This window comes from Chelmon rostratus, chromosome 11, assembly GCF_017976325.1.
Source record: "Chelmon rostratus isolate fCheRos1 chromosome 11, fCheRos1.pri, whole genome shotgun sequence".
Lineage (NCBI taxonomy): Eukaryota > Metazoa > Chordata > Actinopteri > Chaetodontiformes > Chaetodontidae > Chelmon > Chelmon rostratus.
The window spans coordinates 5,600,881-5,627,095 of record NC_055668.1 but is presented as its reverse complement, the minus strand read 5'-3'; the positions used below and the strand labels follow the sequence as shown (position 1 = coordinate 5,627,095).

Sequence of the window (26,215 nt, the reverse complement as noted above, 5' to 3'; positions counted from 1 at the left end):
TTAAATAGTCAAAACCCAGGGAGCAAAGAAAACGGGACCTGATGATCATCCACTTGTGGCACCATTAGTTGCTTTCAGAAATCCTATTAATACTCAATTATTCTAATTTATGTAGTAACTTTGTGTGTTTGCTTTTATCACCTAATTAGAATTGTGAGGACCTGCTGTCAGCTGGGTTTGGAGACACATTCACCGTATCAGGAGACACTCCTGAACCTGTGTAGAATCCAAGAACAAGAACAGATGGGGTATATCAACTCAGATGTAAATGTTAAATGTTTGTACATTTTCCTTAAATGACCTTTGATATGATGGTTATGACTGCAGGTGCTACAAAGCAATTGCTTTTTCACGGGAGATGAGAGGCCTTCACAAAGCTTACAATCAGGTCAGTTTGCCTCACAAAATAAATATATCTGTGTTTTAAATTTTGTTCGAGGGCTCCACATTCATTAGGGTTTACAAGTCAAACCATTTAATTTGCTCTAGCTTCAATTACTTGCTCCTTAGAGGACGACTGACAAGCGCCCCCAAGTGACTTATGCTATGACACTGATTAGCAGATTGATATATGAGGTTTACAGCAGTTTAATTACGTGTCTCATAAACCTGGAATGAGTGTCTTAAGTCAGTTAAGAGATGAGGATTTTCTAAATATTTTTAATGTTGGTACTGTAGCCTGTTAATGATTTGAATTGCATATTGAAATGTACTATGTATGGCCTATTCAATAAATTTTAACACTTTAAGATCCTACCAGGGCACATTAGAGCGTTGTTTTTTTTCTGCACCCAGTTTTTCACATGGTGGTTTTTGTGTGGGTGTGTGTTTGCACTTTGTATGTGGCAGCTTTAAAGCTGTCGGCAACTTTTAAAAGCATCTGTTTTCAGTCTGAGTTGATTTAGAGAAAAAGTCAATTGTTCAATATTTTTGTGATTTTTCAGGAAGTAATGATGGATGAAAAGGCTGGGGCAGGGCAACAGAGCATGCATGTGTGTACTCAGTATGTTTGGCTGGACAAAGCTGAGGTTTGCCTCAGCATGGGACTCTATCAACCCACCAGGCAGCTCCTGGCAGAGGCCCACTGGGTGGCTGTGGTAAGATGAAAGAGAAGAAGACCACACTGTCAGATTCTGACAGTAAAATAGGCTCAGATTAAATCACAACATTGTTGTACTATGTTGGCATACCAGACTGAACCATTAACCATTAAATTATATACACCTATATACACACACATATATATATATATATATATATATATATATATATATACACACACATAGTTATACATATTAAGTTGTGTGAAAGAAAATGTTGGCCTACAGTTTATTGTTGACATGGATACTCTTACTGTTGGCCGATAATTTATGCACACTAAAATATTTACTGCAATAGTTCTGTTAATTTTCTACTCTTAAAACCATCTTTCTCAAATTCCCTCTGTTCAGGAGCTTGGAGACCAGAAAGCAAGGGCAAGAAGTTTGCTCGGTCTGGCCAGTCTGGCTTGTGAAGAGCAGAACTATGCCCAGGCTCTGATCCTGCTGGACAAAGCCCAAGCCCTGGGTGGGGATGAGGAGTTCTGGTACCAGCTCACCCTCACCAAGGTCAGAGCTGTTGTAGGCCAGAGAGACCAAGATGCTCACACCAAGGTATAGTATCACTACATTCTTACAACTCTCTACAGTACAATTACTTTATTTTTGTATTGAATGCATTTAACTTTTTTTTCTTTCACAGGCTGATCAGATTATAAAACAAGGCTGTGAGGCTCTGAAGCTGGTTCTGGAGCAGCGAGTTAACCGAGTCCCAGAACTCACATTCTTGATCACCTCATTAGAGATGAGGTAACCCCAAACTTCTGTGGCCAAACCTGCTAAATGTGTGCTTTTTCCTGCTTAGGGTGACCTTTACTGCTGTGTTGTCTTTGATTAAGGTGTTTATCATTTTTAAAACGCACTACTCAGTTTGAGTCAAGAGAATGTAAACTATAATTATCAGATAATATTGATTTTGAAACTGACAGAAAAATGAGTGTCACATGGTTGGAGATCCAGTGCAGCACAGTTACCATATAATCCATTGACAAAACACCCAGTTAATCGCTGACTATTAATTTATTAAAATCCACTACTTGGATGGGATATTTACAAAGGGGTTTGTCTGCATCTGAAATTTCTAGGAAAAACATCTGTGATGCTTTTTTGTAGTACTCACATGGAGAGTCTGAGAATACATATAGGTATTCCCTGCTAAATTGAAAATGAATGGTGGCCCTCACAAGCTTTGTAATGTATTGTAGACTGACAGGGATATTTACCTCAAACAAAAGTCAACTGGCTAAAACATCAGCAAGTGAAACCTACTTTCAGCATGTAAATGTTATGCATTTGAAACATCATATAAATGTGATGTTTTAAATGGTTAGCCAGACACACTCATTAAGGGGTGATTTCCATGGGTATTGATGTAATCCTGATCTAATGGAATATGTTGTGTTCCAGAGGAGCCACTGAATGTATTCGTGCCCTTGGTGGTGGTGATCCTGGAGAAACTCTCAGCACCGGGACAGTCCAGAGGCTAATGGCTGCCTGTGATACCCTCAGAGAGTGTGCCAGTGGTTTCACTCAACTCAACTATAGAGAACACGCAGCAGAGGCTCATGTAGAGTATGCACATGCTCTCAGGTTAGTCAATCAGGATGTTGTATGTTAAGTAACTTAACATTTGTGAGGATGTTGTCTGTTAAGTTACTTTACATTTGTGAGATTTGATCATTAGTCTAATCAATACCCTAACATTGCCATATAAGGTCAATTGTTGAGATTTTTCACAATGTGGAGCCTGCTATCAGAAATCAACTGACTGAAAAATGTTGTCAGTTTAGCAGTGTCAGTGGTCAAATTAGGAGACCTCAAACAAATAGAAAACATACGTCCAGCGCTGCTCTGACGTATGCTGTCAGAGCAGCGCTGGACTGTTACAGACATGAAGAAGGAATGGTTTCGGTTGCATCAGGTTAGATCTTTAGATAAATGTCTTCCTGAATCAAAGTGGTCCATGACTAATATGAGATGGTTAGGGGGATGTGACTGTAACAGAGATATTAGAAAAGAGAATATTACAGCCTACAGGTGTTAGACTGTCATTGCAACAGAGGATGATACTGAGCAGCATTCTGGTAAAGACCCTGAGGCAGCTGTCGGAGTAGAAGAACTTCCCAACAACTACTGAACTGTTTAGGTTGCTCTGAAATACGCCAATTAAATCAGAAAATCTAAAAACTGAAGTGAAGGTGAAGAGAATATTAATTTTACACTAAGTAATATTTGTAAAGACAATGTTTTCTATTATCTTAGTTAATGTAGGTATTCTAGTTAATTCATTCAGATTAAGACAATATGATTTCACATCAAATTAGTGGTTTTCTCCCTTGTGGAGAAAGGCAAACTATGTATTCATAACTCATACAACAGGTATGGACAGCACGTGAATTTCGTTTGAACTTGTACTTGCATAGATGTGCTCTCTCACATTCTTTATTTGATTTTGCACATTTGTAGTCTCACTTACACAACCAGACTTTATTTTCTCTGTCTTTGTCTACCCTTAACAATATTGCTCTACAGAATCCTAGCCAACCACACTACTTATACAGAGGACAAACAGCGCTTCCTGCTCAATGGTCTCTCCCAAATGCAGCTCGCTGTTACAGAGCAGGAGCATGTGGTGTTGAATGCTCAGAGGCTGCTCCCCTCACAGGAGGAGGTAAACAAAGTACATGCATGATCCTTAATAATCCATCTTTCATTGTGATGTTGCCCTCTCAAAATCCTTGGGAGGCATTTCATCTCTCAAATGATCTGAGAAACATTCTGTCTTCTATTATCGAGGGCCCAGTGATTTCTGCAGAATTTGATAATAAAAGCTAAATCAACTGTACAGCGCAGTTTTAAACGTCGCAAATTGCCAAAACGTGTTTGCAGTTGATAAAAAATTAGCGTCTCAGTTGAATGAACAACAACAAACAAAACTATGCTGCTATGTTTTGGTGTCACACACACAAAGTCATGTTAAAGAGGTCCGCTGAGAGAGAGGCAGCTCGCTAGCAAGAGCTCATCACTTCAGCAGTTGTTGTTTGTTTTTTATGCTGGCAGTATTCTGTCACAGTATTACAAAAATAAAAGGGATACCCCACTGGAAACATGATTCTACCTCTCTACACTCTATTGGCAATGTAAAGGAACACATCTTAAGACAGAAAAAAACAAGGAAAAACCCAAGTATATTATGTAAGTTATAAGCGACTACTCTCATTATTTAATGGGCTTCAGATGAGGGTGAACCGCCATCATGTGGGTCTGCAATAAATGCTACAAGGCACATTAGCCACAGAAAATGCTAATAGAAAATTCAAGAGGCTAGCCAGTGAAATAAACAGTAAAGCAACATAAAAATGGCTTATTAATTAGTTTTGCATACTTTCTTAGAAAGAAATGGAAATGGAAAACACAGAATTTGGGAAAAAAAAACAAAAAAAAACAAACAAGGCCTAATTATCTACACTTTTAACTTGTCACATTCTTTTGACTTAACTTCCTTTTGAGGATACTGATCAGCAGAGAACGTGGCTGAAAATGAACTTCCTGGCAGAGGAAAAGGCATTACTACAGTGATTCTAAAAACGCTTTGAACAACTGTGTAAGTGCATTTGTTTGGCTGTTACACTGTAGCTCAGAAGCTGAGCTCTGATTGAAATTGTTGGCCCATTAAGGACATGTGCAGATGGCAAAATGTTTGATCCTATTTAGAGACGTATCTGAGCATGTTTTTCAGTGTTGAGAGATGAAAGGGCTCTCCTGTGAAAAGCCCTGTTCATGGCTAAATGGCAGGCTTTGTATGTGCTGTCTGCATGTTCAATTCCTAAACAGTCTAATTGACTGAATCACAATTAAGTGCCTGTATGAGGTTATTAAGGCCCTGTTGTGCCAATGTCATATTCTGGGCTGTGTGACATCTTCCCTAAATATTCCTGTGTGTATGTGTCTGTATGTGTGTGTTGCTTTTTATATCTCAGGCTACAGTTTACCAATGTTCTGGCACAAACAGATAAAGAATTCATTACTTTTTCTTGGCAACAGCAGATGGGTGTTAGAATCATATTTTATCCAGACACTACGTACAAGCACTCATACAGACGAGGTTATCTGAGTGCTTCAGTGCCAGAGATGGACTGGCACAACACTGACTGCATCCTTGATTTACATGTTGATGAAATCATGAAAGAAAGATTGATTGAACAACTCTCACACCTGCTGCAAATTCTTGTTTTATTGAGTTATTGATTCAATCTTGTGTGGATGTTTGACTCAGCCCCTGGAGGCTGGATTGTGGCAGTGAGCTCTCAGCAGATGGTGCTGCTGCACTAGTAAGTTTTGACATCCAACCTGCATTTGAAACAAGAGACAACAGCCGTAATCACTGAAATTGTGCTCATTTATTCATCTTTACGAGCTGGGCTGGGCTGTTTTGTTCCATATTCAATTAATTTTATTCAAATTCTTGGTTTTCAGTCTTATTTCTTTAATTAAGACCATTAAGTTTCTCATTTGCATGTATCACAATATCTGATCACATGTCTTGCCTAAGTTACCCACTCTTGCCAACCAATGATTGAGAATAATTGTTTCCATTGACAATTTTAACAGTAGTCAGACTTTATTAGAGAGAAAGGGTGTTTTTTGGATTCCAGGTTGGTACCTCATTTAAATAGGAAAGCACTGATGTGAAGTTTTCTATATCATTGAAACTTGAGTTGCTTAAGTTTGTCTCATGCCTCTTAGACACTGATGTGTGTGTATTTCAGGTGTGTGTTATGGTTTTCTTTGTGAACTACTGCATGTGTGCGCTTATGAGTGCACTTTCTCACATTCGTTTTCACACTGGTTCTTTCGTCCTTGTCAGGGTCATGGACTGTCACTGGCAGCCATGCGGAGGCTGTTGCGCCTGCGACTGGCCCTGGCAGAAAGTTGTCTGGCCATGCTGGAGGAGTACTGTGCTGAGGAGAAACGCCAAGCCCTGGCCCGGGAGAGGAAGACCTCTGCTGAGATAGCAGTGGAAGAGTTTACACGCTGCACACCTGAGCCAAACTCTATAGAACAGGTTAGATAGTGCACAAGCACCTTAAACATGCATGAGTGTGAAATCTTGAATTTAGTTAGATACAGCATAATCAAACTTACTTGCCACAGTAATGACATACTATAGTCCCTATAACACCAATTAATGTAAGAAATCAACACATTATGCCAAAACAAATTCTATGTTCTTGTAACAAACTATTGCTCTAAGTGGCAATTTCTTTATTATAGGGGCGTGGCATCTTATTTAAAAGGCTAAGACAGTCAGTATTTTATCTTTTTCATCATCAGCAAATTAAAAGACAAATACCACAATTAATTTATCCTCCTCACAAATACATTTTGCCTTTACGCTGTACTGTATTTAATTGTACTCCTGAGAACAAATCTCTTGCGGCTAACCAACAATTTACAGCAATTGTTTAGCTTCTGTGTGTGGTCTGAGGGCATCTTGACACTAAAAATGCTTTATTGGCTTTGAAAGAATTCAGAGAATGTTTTCCGTCATTTAGAGAATATACGTCGGATTTCTTACTAATGCTTGATTTAGGAGACAGTAAGGCGTAGTAAGTTTTGTGCATAAGATGTTTGAAAAGCTGCCAAGTTTCATGGGCTAGCTTTCACTCACTCAACTCTTTTTTAAGATAATCCTACTCAAGACAGAGAACTTATCTAGCATTTAATATACGTACATACCAATTACACTACCCTAAAACTCCAGTCATGTGACATTTCCTCCAGTCTGAATTGGTTTGTTTCCAGTCAACACGTGTTTGGAAAACCAAATATTTTAGCGATTGCATCACCCAGACCTCTAAATTTGAAATTGCTCATTTAATATTAATTGTTTAGATTAAGAGACTGAGAAGGGCTTTAAATTGTGAGCACAGCAAGTGTAGTCATCCATGAGCCCTTCCGCTAGTCTTTATGAAAGGTATAATCAGATAGAGCTGAAATATTGTCTTATTTTCCATGTATATTCCCATTTGTTCTCTCTTTCTCTGTCTCCCTCTCTCTCTTGATAGCACAGGGTTCAGTATTTGTTGTGATAAATTTCTAACTGCAGCACTTACTTCATGTTTTGTCCACAGACACCACTCCTCCTTCCCCTCTCACAATGCTGCCTCTAAACAGCTTTTCTAACAGATTTTCCTTGTGAAAAAGGAACAAAAAGATAGATTGCATATCCAAATACTGGTTTGTCAGATGATAATACAAGTAAGTACATTGTTTGTGATCCATCTCCTCATTTGACCTTAACTTCCTTGGTGTTGTCCAGGAATGGGCGTGTCTGGGCAGTACCTTGGGGCAGGTGGCTCTGGGCCAGTTGGCTGCAGTCAGTTCTTACTCCCTGGACAACATGGAGACCAGAGCTTGCTGCCTGAGCCTGATGGGAAAGTACCTCAGACTGCTGGCTGTGAGGGAGGACCCTGTTTATTTGTGTGCTCTCTGGGACAGGCACAGACAGGTAGACAACACAACAACACAAGTGTTCTTATAATGTTCATTTTAACATGCTACATAGAGGGTTCTCACGGGCACTGTATTCCAGATGGGAAACTGTGGAATTTAATACATTATTTAGAGAGTCACAGGGGATTAAAGAGAAATTTAAAGGTGGGGTGAGCCATTCTGCAGAAAGGTTGCAATCTCTCCTTCTTCGCAATGTGAATTACACTTTAGCATGCCAGGTTTATTGTCCCTCTCACTCCCACCACCTCCCCTTTCCCTTGTCCCATGCACAGGCATGAATACCACTTGTTGCTGCAATGGTGTTGTGTGGCTCAGTCTGAGCCACTTTGTTTGTTTTCCATTTACAGAGCCTGGGCTGTGTACAAAACTTTTTTCTTCTACTTATTTACTCTCGTTTCCTGACTTCTGTACCTGCCCCTGATGATGCCTTTAAAGTAAAACTAAAGCTTCTACTCTACTCGAGACTGTTCATGCCTTCACAAAATTTTGCACCCACAAAAACAACATACTAGAATGAAATCATTTAAGTTTTGAACACGCTCATATTTGTGGGTCTTTTGTGATGCAGAGGAATGCACATGTACACACATACACCCCAATGGACAATAGCCTGGAAAAGTTGCTAGACGGACTGAAAAGATTACAAGGATTAGAGAGATGGATGTCCGCTTACATAATTTAAGACAGAAAAGCTTAGGTTTTCATGGTTTGTGATCATGAGAGGATTTTATAATAATTACCATCACTGTTCTGTGATCTTGAACTAACTTTGCGCAGAAGGGGGCCTGGTCTGACCCTAAAGCTGTTTCTGTGGAGGAGGAGGATTCAGAGAAAGAGAAAGACAGAGGATCAAGCAGAAGAGAGCCGCAGGTGACCTCTGCCAAAAGTGCTGATCTGCAGGTACATACCTCCTGACAAGTGACCCCATCACTTCTGACTCATCTCAAATCTAAGGTCTTTATACAGAGGTTCACATCACATCTCAAATCCCCCAGAGGTAAATCTCTGGCGCTCCGCATACTTCTCATATTGAAAGTCAGTGCAGAGAGAGCTACTGTCTACATCAAACTTGGTGCGGAATAAAATGGGGCCAATGTATTATTTATGTGGCAACATTTTGGAATATTAAGTAAGACTAAATTGATAATGTTGTAAAGTTGAGTTTTCACTGGGGTGCCTGAGATTAACTACTGTAAATGCCTTCACAGGCAGCTTTTAATCAGTTCATTTATCATTATTTTGCCATTTAAGGGCTTAAAAATATTGTTGCCAGACATAACCTCCTTTTAAATAGCATAGAGTTTCCTATCCTTATGTTAAATCATCAACTATAAATGTGTCAAATATGCTTTACCTTTTAAACTAATTTGTGATATCTGTTTACAAATGTAAAAACAAAGCTTTTATTAAGACATGGAATGAAATGAACACCTGGCTGGTGAGAGGTCTTTATGCTGTAGGTAGAGGCTGCAAAAGTTATGCATTAACATAGCAATACGAGATTTAAGTGTCTTATCAGTTTGTTGAAAGACATGTAACTATGAAAATACATTAGATGTATGAATAACAGTGACACACCAGTTGAAAACTAGAAGGGCACTCAGAGAGCACAGACCTCCACCAAGGTCAACAGTTTACTCTTCTATGATATGCAGAAGTTCAGATATTTTCCCTGAATATCTTTGGTGGAGTTTATTGGAGACAAATCACATTTGGATGTGAGGAAGAGTATTATTAGCCACATTTCCATAGCCACACCTTGGTCTGAGAAAAAAAGTTGTTAATTCGTGACAATGTTACAATTGTACCAGTACTGCCATGAAACTACTGTCTCCGAGTGCTCCATAACGCCTGCTTGGGTAGTTTGGGTAACTACATTGTATTGGCTAACCCCTCTGGTACCTGCGAATGTGGATTGTAATATGGAGTCATCATATTTCTACAATTGGCTATGAGATGAGGAACAAACCTCACAGTCCTCCTTCTGTGTAAAAATGCACTCTAAAGTTCAACTGAAGCTCATCTGAGGCTTCGGTAGATTCAGTAAGTGGATATCCTCCAAAGTTACAGTCTTTTTAGTTGGTCAGGTAACTTATGATGAAAACTGAATGATGGAGATACAGTATATAGATACTATATGCAATGCATATATACAGTGTATGTAACATTGTTATATGTGTATTGTACATATGGATGTTTGATTGATTGATTGTGCAGAATTACCGTACTTGTATTGATTATTCTAGTGTGCAGATGATGTTAATCTGGTGTATTTTTCCTCTGTTTTTTGTGTCTGTCTTTCATGTCTGTTTAGCAGCAGAAGAGGCATAGAGCTAAGCAGCTGTTGGCACAGGCCAGTAAGGCACTGACTGAGGCAATCAACCTGAGTCTCCAACACAAGCTGCCCTCCTCCATCATCGCTGATGCCGCTCTCAACATGTTGGAGTGTCATGGCCAGTCTGACCCTGCATTGGCAGGCCAATATCTTGCCCTGTTTCAGGTATTGTGCATCAAATCATATGTGCATTTTTGCTATAGTTCCTGGGTGTTCAAGCATTGTCTTGAGTAATCACTGCTATGTTATAGAAATTACACGTTAATCATTGGGTTTCACTTTCACTTTCAATCTCATCACTGTTATGCCCATGAACCCTGTACAAAGTTCCACATATGGTACATTATATGAAACAGGGGACAATATGCTGCCAGTGAAATTCTGCGCACTGGCCAGCATGCAGGTTGCTCTATGCTTTACATAGTCCCATGCATCTGTACACATGATCTTCGTTTACTTGTTGGTATTCTTCAGTATATGACCGAATGACTCACCCCACCCACTATAATTCCTGCCATTACCGACAGCTCCTTCACCCAACTTTGGTTTTGTTCCCAGAGCTGCTGCACTGTTGCTACGATGGCTGAGGTCCTAAGTTCTGCCTGTACTTCCACCAGTGTGTCCCAGCTTTCTGCCCTGCTCAACTTACACAGGAAATTGCTCGTCTCTCAGGTGGAGAGGCCCAGCAGCATGCTGAAGGGAGTGGATGACTCCCTCAGTAGCCTCTCCAAGGTACCGGATCACCAAACCCCCGTCGCTCATGATTTATGGATGCTGTCATACTCAGCTTGGTAAATTCCCTTGATGAGGGACACGATGCTGGTGCTGTTATAGCCTTTGCTCTGAATGTACAGTGCAATTCCAAAATCACACAGAGTAGTAGGGCTGCAAACACACTTCTTAAAAGTTTTTATGTTACACCAACATATACAGTAGCTGGTATGTGGGATGACTTGTCCCATCTGCAGCCTTGTGAGCATAAGGCATTAAGAAGTTACATGAAAACTGCCTCCTCAGGCAGATGAGTCTTTTGGAATGTTGTCACACAAACATGTTAACTTAACTCTAGTTAAGTGACTCTTGTTTGAATGTTATTGATGGAATGATTAATAAAGAAAAAAATCTATATCATGACAATAATAATAGTAATAATGCTAATAATTATTAATTAATTATTCAGCAGAAATAATGTCTTCAGAAGCTTCAGAAGATGCCCTGTATTATCGACATGATGATATGATGATACTGATGATTTTATGTGCTATAAATAAGCTACTGGTATTTTTGTAATTCTAAAATGAGGTGTTGGACCTCCTAAGGTAATGAATAGATCATTGCTGTTTTCTTTTAATGTGTTACAATTGCTCCACAGTTTTCTAAATAACTGGCGTAGGTTTGGTTTTAACTTTGGGACATTTTATGTCAGATGAACAATATGCATGTGTGTATGCATGTGTATGTGTGTGTGTGTGTACTTGCTCTATAACTCTTCTTCTCCTTCATATGGCCACATGTATTCACCCACACACACACATACGAATACTTTGATTCTGCAAAATGTTAACTTCAATCAATATGTGTTTGCTTATACAAGTTGCCTAAAACAGGACTTGCATATATAAATATATATATTTTTTTTTTTTTCAAAAGCATTTTATGTTGTACAATATACTGTTAAATGTGTGATCTTGAATTTTTTGTGGTTTGCAGGCTTTCAGCCACCTGACCATCTGTCCTAGCCACCTAAACATCCTTGCAGAGCTTCCGCCCAACATGAAGATCCTGCTGCTCCAGCACTCTGAAGATGGGTAATTTCTGTTTTGCCTCTTTCTGTTTCCTCTCACTATTTCCCATCCTTTGCCATGCTGTAAATTCTGTCCTCTGCTTCTGACAGTATCATGGTAAATGAGTAAATGGCTGCTGGTCACACATGTCACTTTAGATTGGAGCCTGTTGTGTGGTACACCTGCCACAAGAGGGCTGTTGGTTGAAACTACTGTATCAGTACTTGCAGGGCATCCATGTTACTTTGAGTTTAAGATATTGTAAATAAACTTGTGAAACAGTGCATACAGTGAACAGGTAAAGGATAAAATGCATTTTTGTGAGTGTTTGTTTGTTTTGGTTTTAGGTCAGAACTTTATGGGGCCTTCTATGAGATGACCAAAGCTCCACATCAAAAGGGAAAGACTACGCAAGTTACAGGTTATATGCGTGTACATTTTTAAACCAACGTTCACATTAAAAATAGCTGTCAGATTTCTTACTTGTATGAGCCACAGCCCCGGGGAATATGGTCCTCATCACACATACGGTGCTTCAAGTAGCAGTGTTGTCAGCATTTAAATGGGGCCAAATTAATTTTGTATCCCCATTTAACATTTATCTGCAAGGCAGATGAGAAGTTCTGTTTTAATGAAGACAAGGGGAGAGAAAAAGATGGCAAAGTGTAGAACAAATCACCTGAATTTCCCTTTGATCTCTGTACTACTGGCCTGGCATGGAACACCAGCTTTAATTAGTCATCACAGGGTATTAGCATACTGTATTACCTGCTCACATGACCTTTCCTGGGACTAGTGTGACGTAAGAAGTTGTAGGTTTTGTGGAAATAAAGACTCTAAGCTCTTTGCCTGAGAACAAGGACAAATTCATGAAACAGAGAAGACAGTCCAGGAATAAACAAGATGAGACAGAAGAAGAGAGAGGGAGATCTTTCGAAAGGAGGAGGGGGTGGAGGTGCTCACAGGGACCAATTACAAGGCCTGTATGTGTCTGTGAGTATGCACGTCTGATTGTGTGTCAGTTCTGTTGCAGGCACCCTGGCGTGCTCTAGGGTGGCCAAGGTTTCGGTCTGCCCGCAGGCTCTGCTGGCACTGAGGGAGCAAATTCGGGCCTTTGGCCAGGAGACTAGACATGCCCTCCTCAAGGAAGCCTGTTGGCACGGAGCTGAGGAGAGGCTGGAGGCCTCTGAGGAGCATCAAGTTTTTCCGCGTGTATGTCTTGTTGAAACCTCTGCACTTCTTTCACTCTATTAACACTTTCCACTGCGAGCCTCATAAATAAGCTCACTGCACTGCAATTATTATCATCTCATGTCTCTTCTCGCTTACTGGGGAGACTTGGGACAGCTGACTGTTATATCAAAACGTGGTGTTGCTGCAATAGATGTGTGTATGAAAGTAATCAGGCGTCTGAAGTAATAAATACTGCATTACAGCTACTGAAACTCTCTTTTGTCTTATTCCCCTTTACAGCAAACTGCTGCAGATGAAATGTTAGCAGCTTGCTTCAGAGAAATTGTGCAAGATATGGAAGACTATTTGAATCCACTTCTCACAGAATTTGATTTCTCTTGCTTGAGGTGAAGTACTGTATATGTCATCAGATTCCCCAATTTGCACGCTACAAAGGCTTTTCACATTTGTGTTTAAAACAAAGTGCAACTGGTTTGTCTGTTAATCTCAGTTGATCAGGTTTGTTCCAGGTTGTTGTTAAAGCAATTACTTCATGTCTGTATTTGTTACACTCTGTCACATCTGACGCTATCTGGTTCTATCTTATGTAAGATAGTGTAGCCCTACTGATCCTTACCTGTCCCTACCTTCCTCAGGCGCTGGGATGCATCACCAGCAGTCCCTGAAATGACCAAAACCAAAGATAAAGAAGAGAAAGGGAGCTCAGCTAAAGGTAAAGCATGTTGGGTGTGAGCTTGCTTGTGTCTGTGACACCCTAAGGGCCTTGTGGGTATCTTTACAGTGTATCATCTGAACCACTGTTCTGACCTCTGCTGTGATTCCTATCTCTGTATTTGCGACCAATCATCAGATTTCTATTCAGGAAGGCTGCATCTCACCCCCCTCAGGCCTGTGATGTTGCTCTTAATGTGATACACTTTATTTACAAGCACAAACTGACAACTCAGTACTTTTACAAGGGGCAGTGAAGATTATAGTACCACTAAACTGTCTTCATATACATTAACAGCCCAGAATGTTAGAACAATGGCCCTGTAGTAGTTAGAAATTTACTTCAGAAGTAGAGCAATAGTTTCTTAAAAACTGTTGTACAGCAATATTTTAAGGAGATTTTTTTAGAAGATTTTAAGGTTAAAAACAGAGTTATACTGTCATAGAATAGATGATATATGAGAAGATGTTTGTACACGTGTGTGTGGATGAGCATATGTTCCCCATAACATAAACCAATACATTTTAGGGTGAATACTCGGATTAAGGTCAGAGTAGGCGGGGTTTAGGTTAAGGTTAGTGAAAGGGTTAGCGTTAGGGAGGTAATGGTTATAGTTAGGTTAGGATAAGTCTCAAGGAAATTAATGCAAGTCTATGCAATGTCCCCAAAAGTGATGGAAACATGACAGTGTGTGTGTGTGTGTGTGTGTGTGTGTGTGTGTGTCTGTGTGTGTGTCTGTGTGTGTGTCTGTGTCTCCGCGTTAGTTAAGTTACCAGCTGAACCAGGGGAGTATGTGGTGGTGCTGGCAGACAGAAAGTTGCTGGAGTTGCCGCTGGAAGCCTTGTCTATCCTGCAGGAGGAAGGCTTGAGTTCTGTGTCACGAGACTTCTCCCTCCAGCTTCTCCACAGTCGCCTGAACAGAGAAGAACTGGAGAAAGGTACCAGAGACACTCATGCAGACAAATTTTAAGGGATGTTTGCCAGCACTAACTATGCCCATGAACACGCAACTTTTACATACAGCAGCTCCTCTAGTGGATTCAAAGTCTGGCGATGTTGTTTTATTCATATAGTCATACTTTACGGTTTTGCTGTTGAGTTTTATGCCTCCCAGTGAACAACTTCAATCGTTGCTAAGTGACACATTTTTAGTCAAGACAACTAAATGTTGCTAACTACAGAAAATGCCAGGGACTATAAGGTAGCAAGTTGAGTACTCGTTAGAAAACATCAATAACAATGTGTCAGCTGTCTGTTAAACATGGGTTGGCTTGCCATTTCATTGGGCAGTGGTGCAGAGAGACACACATGCTTCCCCATATGCATGTATGTGAACATTGAAATACAACACATGTAAACAAAAGGCGTGACTAATGCAGTACTTTATATAACACATGTATTATTGGCAACTTGTCAGAATATGGAAGTGCAAATGACTTGACTTGCTGGTGGATGCACCATTTCAGACGGGTCTAAAACCATCAGGAGAATTCCTGCTCAGCATTCATCTAGCCTGTTATTACTGCACTAATTAAACAGCTACCCTCTTTCAATTGCTACAGTACTTATGCTTTTTTAATTGCCCAAAAAAATGATTATTAGAGACACTCATTGCTCCTCATTTCTTTTGTTAATTTCTTTCCTCTTGTTGTCTATTTTCAGATATATAGTCTGCTTAGCATTTTGTCACTCACTGGCTCATATTTATTTTTAATAATATCATGTGATACTAATATATTATTATATTTAGTTGCAATAAATGCAATTCTCAGATGTTCTTCAAAAGTGTGCTTTTGCTTTATATTGCACAGATGATAATGTGACAAGATTGTGACAGGTAAAGTGAAGAACAGTAAAGAAACAACAAGATATGACTTATTATAAAAAGGTTCTGGGCCAGAACTAAAACATAGAATGATTTTTTTTTTACTGTGTCTCCACGCAGAGTCAAGGACACCATAAGAAACAAAAGGTTTCTTGATGGGAGAAGTATTACAGCGCAGTATACTATGCGATGTAACTGTCTTCTGTCTATGAAACCGTATATTAGAGTGGGATTTTATTTATTTTACAGTGTAAGTGGATGTTTGCCTCACGTAATTTGTCATCATATTTTAGTAAACAATGACTTACACGTTTGACTGCAGGCAGCCATCCATAGAATAGAAAGGTCATCTCACATCCTGCTGGCATGCAAAACTTCATGCGGACATCCGTGAACGCCACAGCCTGCTTGGCTGAAGTGGATGTCCATTAACTGTGGCCATTTGGCTGTTCCTGCTGGAGTAATTTAGAGTCGTGACTTGATTGTCCATGGGTAACAAAAGTGTGGCTACAGCTGAAAAGCATCACACACACATCACAAATTCTGGATACAGACCTTGGCAGCAAAGAGTTTAAGTTTGATAAGAAGCAAGCTTAAACTAGTCAATGAGTAGTCCATTGGGTTTAATGGGACTCAAGTTTTGCCTATTCCCAGTTTACAATGGTTATGAAGCATAACCACTATTGACATTACTGGCTTACAAGAAAAAAAATCACTGTGAAGTAAGCTATCTTGTTAGTCGTACAGTGCCTAAATGGATGCCTCAACTGCAGCACCAACCGTTCATCTCACTCTAATCAGAATAGATAAATTCACCTATGTATTGTTAAGAAGAATAGGTTTGCTCTACAACCACACCCTGTGAAGAATATCTGTCTTTGGTGTTATGTCAGTATTTTTAACACAATGTAAAATAACATTTTTGCAGCCTATTGCATTTTCTGCCGATTTTTCTCTCCACTTTGCAACTCTATCTTGCAATTGCTGTTCACTGTAAACTTAAGTGAACAGTGGTTTGTTGGAGTAGGAAACAAAGAAGAAATATATCGATGTGTGTGAACAAAAGCATGAGCCAAATTGTAATTAATATTATCCACAATATTGTGCCCTTCTCCAGTCTCTCAGGAGTTTATTGAGAACTACTACCATGAGCGTTAAAAAAAGAGAAAAATCCAGTTGTTTTTTTGGCAATGATGCTTCAATCCTCAGGGGAATTCTGCACAATAATATTTTGTAAAGAAATGAAAAGGTAGGGTAGATAGAGCATGAGAGAGATGCTGCAGACATTTTTACCTTTTTAAAGGTTGAATCATTTGCATAACTTTAATGAATGTTCAAAGGTTACTGTTTCACCAGTGTGTGTGTGTGCGTGTGTGTGTGTGTGTGTGCGTGTGTGTGTGCGTGTGTGTGTGCGTGTGCGTGTGTGTGTGTGTGTCACTTGACACTTGCATATACCACGGACAGGCAACTACAAGAACCTGTATTTCCAAGTGCATCTTTCAATGGCTGAATTAAATACATGGGTGATGATGAGACCAGAAGAAGTGTTTTTTTTTTTTTCTGGACCATCATTACCATAATTTTGACATCTACAGTTTACCATTGTGTCAAGAAGATGGAGTGCCTGCAACCACTGTTGAAAGGGCTATTTGTTACTCTGTGCAGTGTTTTGCATGAAGTATGCATGGGACAAATTAGCACAAACTATAAAAAGACTGCCTTCAGGTGGGAAATGTTTGTTTGAAAGTCTGTTCTTACTGCCTCCAATTTGTCTGTGTGACTCTCTGAGAGTTGTTGAAATACGACCAATAAATTGTGATAAAAATTGCACAGACTTCATGAAAGATTTTACATTTGCTGTGCTGTCCTTTCATGAAACAGTACAGTGATGCACACTTTACATATGAGCGTTTTTGTTTTAGTCATAAGAACAGTGGCGTGGGACCTTTGTTAAAAACAAGGCCAAGCATACCACAGCGCAGTGGTTCAACGCGTCAGACGGAACAATTTAAGCCTTCACATTAATCAACCATAAACTGACAACGCTTCAGACAGAAAACAGAGCATTATGCTGTTTCTCCTTTATATTTATTACATAGTTGGTGAAATAAAAGGGTTTATTAAAAGGTCTGCCCTGAGCTTGTCATTAGAGGTTGACACTAGTGGCAAGTAGTGTCGGGTTGCATTCGGCCACCATCCTGTGCCATATTCCACTATTTTCACGTAAGGCAAAAGTACCGAATAATCAGCCCATTTTAATCTTGTAATTGTGTTATTTAATTTTAAAAAGTAATAAATCATATTTGTAGCTACCGCCAAAAGTTGGGGAATTACAGTCACGCATTTCTTTGTGGCTGGTAGCAAGTTAACCTCGATCATTCCAACAAATGAAACACGAGTGTTTCTGCTCTCCTGATTTTGATTTATCTTACTGTATTTAAATTTGAAGCATTGCACTTAGAGGCGGGTGGGGAGCAGATGGTGAGAGAAAATAATTAATTCATCCTTTGTGTACAATGAATTTCAACAGCAAACTTTGTAGGAATTCTTTAGTTTTCTTGTTAGTTTAGATCTGCTGCTTCTTGCTGTGAATGCTGATCAGCTGATTAGAATTCATCTTGATTTATCCTCAGGGAGCATTAAGTGTTCACTGACTCCCAAGCTATATAGGTTAAGTTAATTTAATAGTTATATTGCATTACATTCCTTTGGCAGACACTTTTGTCCAAACCAAGTTCTAACGAGTGCAATCACGCTCAATAAAACAAGAGCTGAATGCCATCAGAAATAGACACAAAAAAAGTGTTTGGAGTGGTACATCGACAAGTGCTTAGCTTTTTCTTGTTGTGACACACAAGTACGTGCTGGCATGGGATGTGGAGATTTATCCTGCAGCACTGACTGATGTACAATGTAAGATAGAAGTTAATTAACTTTAAATTTAAAGTAATGCTTAATCTATAGTCAGTGCTTCATTTGCAGTAGATACTTGATGTTGCAGCCATGAGGAAACTTTAACAGTTCTTAAGTTTCAGTCACCAATAAATGTCATTGACTTTGCAGATTTTTTTTTTCCCCAGTCCAAATGCTGTGTAATCTACCCTGCAGACAAGTGTATGTATTAATTCTGCTTCCTGTTTGTGGCAGTTGAAAGTGACAACAAAAAGGAGACCAAAGGTGGCAAAGGAACTAAGGGGAAGGGAGATCAAAGCCAAGCCATCAAAGTGGTGAGTTCAGTAAATTAATCTGGGCCTGCCAGATACAGACAGCAGTATTACTTTTACCTGCTGTCAGCACCAGCAATAATTTAAGTTCCTCTCGCCTCCCTTTTAAGTGTGGTTTTTCAATCAATTACATAATGTGTTTTCATAAAGATCCTATTTCTAGGTTCTGATCATTTATCTTCTGTCATGCACCACTTCTATTTTTTTCCACGAGCCTGTTCCCTTTTCCTTTCCATTTCTTTTGCTCTCTCTCCTCTGTCTTAAAATCCACGTTCATATTCTCTCTTGCAGCTGGTATTTGCAGATGTATATATGTGCTCGACAATATGTGCACGAGTGTGTATGTACATACACGTTATGTTTGTAACTGTTTCTGGTTTAAGCTGTAATAACTTCTATAACATTTTATTTACCCAGGCACCTGTGAATCGTGTGTTGCCTTCTAACACCTTCCCAGTGGACGCACGTAACTTCAAATGTATGTTTTATGTGAAGCATTTAGCCTTTTTCTGCTTGTTAAGATGGTTGTTTTTATGTTTGTTTTATCTGGCTTCTTTATATAAATATATATTACACTCTTTTCATCGATCATTATTCTTAATATGCCCCCCCAGATATTGTTGACCCTCACAATGAAGGCAACTTTGGTGAGTCATTGTAATTGATTCAATCAGCTTTTGAAGAGAATACTCATATTTGCATAATTTAAAGAATTGTCTGTTGAAGTGCACTATGTCAGAAAAGTGCATGTCAGTAATCAGTTACAGTGCTGTGTCGCTGTAGCTGTTTTTATTCTATGTTCTGTATGGATGGTGTGTTTGGACTTAAGTATAGGAGTTCTGTGGGTGCTTTTGTGCTTAATGTTCTCCGCAGGCTAAATTTCTTCTCAGCTCTTTAAAGTATCCATCTAACTTTTGCATTATACTATTTTACAAAGTCTCTACTTTTGTATGAGTCACATTGCGGCTCCCAGTTAGCATCTCAACTTCAGCAAGTTGAAAGTTTTCTAATATTTCTATGTTGTTGTCTGTGTGGCATAGAGGGGACGAGTCTGAGTGTGAGGATGAAGGAGATTTTGGAAACCCACAGCCAGCATTTTACCCACCTGTGGGAGGGCTTCATGGGCAGCAAACAAAGAGCCAGGTTAGATCTTTTAAGTAGAGAAAGCAATGCAATGAAACATGTCTTTGTTTGGTCTTTGAACTGAGCATACCGAGAACCAACTGTGTTTGGTACACTGCAACACACCGGATCATTTCTATACCGCTAACCCTTCCCCAAATATGCATCCAGCCTGTCCGAGATGGAGCAGCTGCTGTGCAGATGCAGTGCATTCATTTACCTGGGGATGGAGCGCTTCATGGCAAACATTCCACCTGGCAAACTGGCAGCCCTCAATCTGTCTGGTACTGTATACACAAACACTACATTTTCCTTCTACAGTTTTTAATAGGACCCAAGAATAGTTTTTACTTCTATGATTGTGCGTTGTTTTCAAAATGTTAGATGTCAGCATTAAAAATTCACAGCATGTTGACCATATCATTATGAGTACTGCTGTGTATGAGTGAGCAGAAACTTGATGTACAGGTCTGTTACATGTTTTGGTTTGTTTCAGTGTGCACAACACCAGCAACACTCTTAGTATATACTTAATGTCAAACAAACTTGTGATGTGTCCACTAGCCTGTATTTACTGTTGATAACACAAGTCTATCTATTGTCAGCAAATAAAATGTCAATTGGGGTTTACATTAGCATAGCATAAAACATAGCAAGACTTTACCAGTTGTTACTCCTGTGACCCCATCACCACGATCAGTGCGTGTAGGCCCTCTCCAAAAAAATACAAACGATTGACAAAAACGTCAATGTCATCACTTATCTCGAGCTTTTGGCGTCCTACTAATGTACCAGATTTCATGAAATCACACACCGTCTTGTGTATGATGCATTTTTTTTTAAATTAGAGGAAAAACACTGTGATGTGAATGAACGATTGAAATGTGGAGCAGAGCTGTTTGCAGATTATGTAAGCAGTAAATGGAGCAGTAGGCTTAATCTCTTCAAGCACATCAATCTTTCATTCCCTCGGCGGTTATATATAGAAATGTCCCTGTTCTGCAGCGAGAAATCAATGAGGTTTTACTATCGGATCACTGCTATGACATTTACACAACTGCACCAAGTGCCTGTAAAAATAATCTAACTGTGAAATAATGCCTATTCCTGAGCAATACTGTCTTCATTTCACTGCCATTCAATCATCGAGTCATACAAGATAACACATGTGGAGACCTGAGCATATTTACTAAAACAGAGGAATTATCCTGGCCATTGTGATTCATTTACAATCAGGGCACAAGAAGACTCCAAACCTGTCCCCCTCTTTTCAGTTATTAGACGAGGCCTCTTCAGTCCATCAGCCCCAAACCTTTCAGCTCTTGACACCTTCAAAGATATTTCACAAAACAAGTATGGCTGCATGGCATCTTTCCTCTCTGTCACCGGTAAACAAAGATAGTCTGAGGATGGGTGAACTTTATCCACTGTGACTGGCAGAGTGTCAGGTTGATCTTATGCTTCACCCCAGGCCAGACATATGCGCCACCCACTAGCCTGCTGTTAGTGCTGCTAACTATAGTGTGACTGACACCGTCGTCGGAATTGCAGCTGTTACTTCACAACAAACCAGATCGTTTCTTCCTAATTGGCCATCAGGATATGATTAGGTGATGGCAGATTTGTGTTTCCTAGAAAAAAGGGTGTCATGCGGTGCATGCTGCCCCATCTGTACTCATATCTGGGAATTGTGTTACTTCATCACTGAGTCTTTATCTTGTTTGTGTAATAATATTACTTCCTAACATGGCTCCTTGAAGGACAACGCTCCATGACTGCATAGCATAGGGGGGCCGCAGTGTCCTGCTTTAGACACAGACATGATTGTCACCATATCAGAAGTCAACCGTAATAGCTGCAGGCACTTCCTGTTCAATAGAGAAGATGGTAGACAACCTCAATGACACACACCTGGTGTCAGACAAAAGCTGCAGTTTTCTCACACCTACAGGTCTAGTCCAAGAGCTGGTACAGTAAAAGGCTGTCTTTGTCTCTAAATAGATAGACTGTGTTGATGTGACAGTGTTTCTGCCTGTTTGGCCCTGTGGCATGTCTGCTCGCCACCATTTATTCATTCACATGAAGTGTTTTCCGTCTGTTTGCTTCGTCTCCTTGGCGAAAATACACTGAGCTTCATCTGATCTTGTGAAGGCTAAAAGGGCCAATATATCATGTTTTAGTTTAAAGAGTTGCAAACTATATATTTTTCTACCTACAAAGTGCAGCAATCTTCTGCCTGAAAGTGATTCCAGGAAATTGCTGGAAAAAGCAGAAGTGGCAGAAAAGGCCAAAGGTTCCCACTTTTCTTCATAATAAATTCAATCACTTAACTTCATACCAGAGGTGTGGACTGACTTCACAAATTTGATGCCTTTAGACTTGACTAAATCAATAAAAACTTGCAACTTGACTTTGACTTTAACACCAGTGACTCATGACTTCACTTAGACTTGAGCATTTTGTCTTGAAGATACTTGATACCTTCCCCCAAAGCTCAAAGATTAAAAAATATGTTATTTTAAAAGTATGCCATGAACCACTTCATTTTACTGAATCACCTAATGTTAACACTTTTCATTCCCAGCAAGTCGACACTTAATTATGCAGATCCACTTTGTTTGAAACAATCCAACAGCATCGAATCAGGTAAGAGAAGAGAACTGTGGAGACCCACCGTTACATTACTGAGCTGAAGCAGGAAAAAATGCTACGATAATTTTGTTTTCATGCAAAAACTACACAGTTGTCAACAAAAAATAAACTGCAGTATGCAAAATGAGTGGCTCGGAAATTAAAACTTCCATCTTCGACTTTTCGACATTTGAAGTTGCACAAAGAACAGTAAGTGGAAGCTCCATCGTTAAAAAGGCATTACGTTTGGTGAAGAGTGCATCGTGACTTGTTCAGGTCTGGCCTGTCTTGACTTGGGACTTGAATGCAAAGACTTGAGACTCAAAACAATGACTTGGTCCGACCTCTGTGTAATACCCTCATATACGTTATACGCAACTCAACAGTATTTATAAAGTTGAAGTACTGTAAACACAGTACAGTTGATCCACAATGCAGAGACAGTTGTACATTGAAACTATGTGCTTAAACATTAACATATGCAGCTTCTGCACCTTGTCATTTTAACAAACTTTAATGATATCATTGCAGGGATCCACCAGCTACAACACTCTTGAATCTTAGAAATAGACCTCCTGGGAAATTATCTTCAAAGAATAGAACAAAAATATATTGTGGTACAAAGGTTAGCCTTGAAGTAGTGCAGGACTCTGACTGTTGTAAATGCAGAAATAGACTCATCATTCTCATTGAACGCACCCTTCATAAGTTTCCATCACAACTTTTCAGAATGATTCCTGTACTTCTCTCTTTACCGTCATGGTTCTCTCTTTCAGACTTCTTCCTCCCCTACACACCGGCCTTTACCTCCTGTAATACATAATGTTCAGGCGACACATGAAGATAGCTGAGAACAGCTCATGTTTACGGCGGAACATGATGGACATATTCAAGGCTGTGCTTTATGCTTCATTTGGAAATGTATTTGAAAAAGTCACGGGCACAAGTGTAGTGTTTTGTTTTTTTTTTTGTTAAGGCCACTGAGGCACCCCATAGTCTGTGTTGTGTATTTTGTTTGTCAGGACTTTTAAATATATACTTCATATACAGCTGTTAGCCAATGCTTGTCTTTCAGTAGAAGAGCTTTATTTATTATTTTGCCAGATAATGATAATGTTTGCTCTCCTCAGAGTGTCGCATGGCTCTGCTCTTTGACCTGGTTCAGAACAACGCCAGTGTTCTCCGCCAGTCAGACTCCGACATGCACAAGAGGTAAATAAATAAATGAGTGAAGGAGTGTTTTAGTAGATCCACTTACAAAAGTGATGTTACTGCTTTTGTCTCTGTCTTTGGTAGTATTTCAGCTTTTTGCTTGTTATTAGAAACAGGGCTTCCCCTCCCTCCGTCTCTCATAATATCTCTGTTTCTCTCTTCTCCAGTGCAGGACAGTGTGCCCTGGAGAAACCCCTGGAGACTGCTCTGCTGTTGAGTTTGGGTGGTGTCGGCTGTATTGTCCTCAACCAGTGGCACAGCAGCCTCCGACAGAACACACACAATATGGCCAATGTTCTAGACAGTAGGTGTTGGACATACATTAGAAACAATAATGTTTTTTATTCATTTCTCAATACTTCCTGACTGTGTAATATGTTGTAATTTGGCTTCTTGAAACATTTATTTTATTTCCATGAGTTTTATCACACTGTGTGTCACCATGTGTTGCAGATCTACTGAGGGTGAGACAGACCTGTGGTCAGACCATCCATGGCCTGAGGAGAGGGGACAGCTCAGAGATACCACATCACAAGCTCACAGGATCATATGGTACTGAGCATCCTACCCGCTACCTCATTGGGCCTCACATTTGCATTTGTATTTACTGTAAATACATCCAAGTCCATGTGTTTTTATGTGTGGATCACAGACACCCAACCATCTCTCTTTCTCTGTACACGGGGCTCGGGTTTCTTTGCAAAGAGGAATAAATAAACGTCAGGCAGAATCTTTCATATTATGAATCAAACTAAGCTGGATTTCAATGCAACCCTCAAATAGAATGATTTCTTTGTCTGGTTTTCCTTTTCAGATCAAGTGCTCAGTGTCTCAAAGGAAGACGATGTTCACGGCAAAACGACTCTCACACCGTCAGCCTTCAACTGCATTCTTTATGGACTCCCTAACCTAATTGTCACATAATATACAGTATATCGTCAATATTTCTCACTTACACGTCAAAGCTCAAGATGATTGACTGATGTCAGCCAGCTAAACTACTGTAACATGAGTGGTTAAACCTTTCATCAGAGATGATCCTTGATTCATTACCTCTGTTTTCCGCTAATTCAGTTTATGTGAATACTGATTTTATACTTGATGTTTTTAATATTGTTTTTGCTGTACACAGCAGACATTAATGTACAGTACCCAACATGCTTGGCTCTACAAAATAAGACTAATGCTCTCAGGGGGGAGCTTGCAGAGATTCACCCTATATGCGTCTTGTATTATTAAAACAACAATGTTACTGCTAACATTATGCTCACATGTTGTACCTCTCTGCCTCAATATATTGAGTGTGTAGAGTGTACTGTCCACATCAGTCACCATGATTGCCAATATTTCATTGATGTGTTTTGCTGTCAGGCTTTACAGAATTCAGTATGATACATTTTTTCAGGCCAAATGAACTGTTGACCGGCAGCCCCGCAATGAGAGGACTGAGCTAGAAAACGATGGCTCGTGGTCAGGCATGCTGTGAGTGCAGTGATGCAGCTTCACCTTGAACTTCTGTTATTACTTTCCTGTGTAAATTCACTCCTTGCCTCCCTTGTTAATTGTAGTTCTCATAGTCATTTGTCCTGATTTAGCCTCTTGTTGACGGTATTTACTACTGACTTTGAACTCAGAAATGTCAAATGTTGCCCCCATGATTGAGGATGCATGTGCTGTTTAAGCATGCTGTGTCAAACTGGGTCTTTCGTTGACACAACTTAAGTGTAATTGTGTTTGCTAATTTCAATTTAGAGGATGCTTTTATCAGACATTGCAGTGAAAGCTTAATCCTTATTTTTGTTCTTGTGCTGTGTCATAAATTCCTAAATGGTAAATACACCCCTTGAGAAAAAAATGTTCTCACTGTAAGAGCTGTGTGAGGTTTTAAACGCTGTCCTATTTATTGTAATTGATTCAAACTTGAATTAAAAGAGAAAGTGGAGGCCACCATTGCCATTTTAATGCTTTATTCCTCAATAGATTTGGGTGTGTAAGTTAATTAAAACACAGATAAAATGGGATTTTTACCTCATGTATGTGAGAATGGAGAGATTCAGCTTCTGACTGTCACACACAAAGCCACGAGTATAGAGGCCACAGTAGAATTAAAGGAATATATCCATATTCTGGGAAATACACTTGCTTTCTTGTGAACGAGTGAGTTTGATGAGATAGATACCACAGTTAAGTCTATCCCGTAAGATGCTAGCTTAGCTTAGTTTAGCTTAGCATGAAGACAGGAAACAAGTAGGTTCTTAGGTAAACAAGAGCTGCCTACCAGCACCTCAAAAGCTCACTAATTAACACGTTTTGTCTTTTCTGCTTAATCAATACCAAAACCAAGGCCAGAAATAGTCTGGGACACAAAACCACGACTTGATTTTTTTTATGCCTTGGTTTTGTATGAATTAAACAGACATAATGTGGTAATTATTGAATTTTAGAGGTGCTGGTAGGCAGATTTTGTTACTTAAGGTTTGTATGGATTCAGCCAGTCTCAGACGTCCTGTCCTTAGCAACATTCACACTCATACAATTGAATTGAAATGTTGCCCCACGTTCT

At 39.6% G+C, this 26,215-nt stretch overlaps 1 protein-coding gene across 1 annotated transcript in view; it reads left to right on the top strand.

The window, feature by feature from the left end:
• LOC121614188 (cilia- and flagella-associated protein 46) overlaps window positions 1-24,592 on the top strand; it is a 64,096-nt gene extending 39,504 nt beyond the window's left edge. The window contains exons 33-59 of the mRNA XM_041947993.1: window positions 150-248; window positions 328-388; window positions 945-1,097; window positions 1,452-1,652; window positions 1,741-1,847; window positions 2,505-2,687; window positions 3,630-3,768; window positions 5,965-6,162; window positions 7,420-7,608; window positions 8,391-8,513; window positions 9,928-10,113; window positions 10,507-10,680; window positions 11,659-11,756; window positions 12,080-12,153; window positions 12,766-12,944; window positions 13,206-13,312; window positions 13,562-13,638; window positions 14,403-14,576; window positions 18,611-18,690; window positions 19,105-19,165; window positions 19,302-19,329; window positions 19,717-19,830; window positions 19,981-20,093; window positions 23,571-23,652; window positions 23,820-23,956; window positions 24,106-24,204; window positions 24,467-24,592. Of these exons, the coding sequence (XP_041803927.1) occupies window positions 150-248; window positions 328-388; window positions 945-1,097; window positions 1,452-1,652; window positions 1,741-1,847; window positions 2,505-2,687; window positions 3,630-3,768; window positions 5,965-6,162; window positions 7,420-7,608; window positions 8,391-8,513; window positions 9,928-10,113; window positions 10,507-10,680; window positions 11,659-11,756; window positions 12,080-12,153; window positions 12,766-12,944; window positions 13,206-13,312; window positions 13,562-13,638; window positions 14,403-14,576; window positions 18,611-18,690; window positions 19,105-19,165; window positions 19,302-19,329; window positions 19,717-19,830; window positions 19,981-20,093; window positions 23,571-23,652; window positions 23,820-23,956; window positions 24,106-24,204; window positions 24,467-24,576 (3,346 nt within the window). The 3' untranslated portion in view covers window positions 24,577-24,592. The remainder of the gene's footprint in view (window positions 1-149; window positions 249-327; window positions 389-944; window positions 1,098-1,451; window positions 1,653-1,740; window positions 1,848-2,504; window positions 2,688-3,629; window positions 3,769-5,964; window positions 6,163-7,419; window positions 7,609-8,390; window positions 8,514-9,927; window positions 10,114-10,506; window positions 10,681-11,658; window positions 11,757-12,079; window positions 12,154-12,765; window positions 12,945-13,205; window positions 13,313-13,561; window positions 13,639-14,402; window positions 14,577-18,610; window positions 18,691-19,104; window positions 19,166-19,301; window positions 19,330-19,716; window positions 19,831-19,980; window positions 20,094-23,570; window positions 23,653-23,819; window positions 23,957-24,105; window positions 24,205-24,466) is intronic.
• Window positions 24,593-26,215: the final 1,623 nt, after the last annotated feature.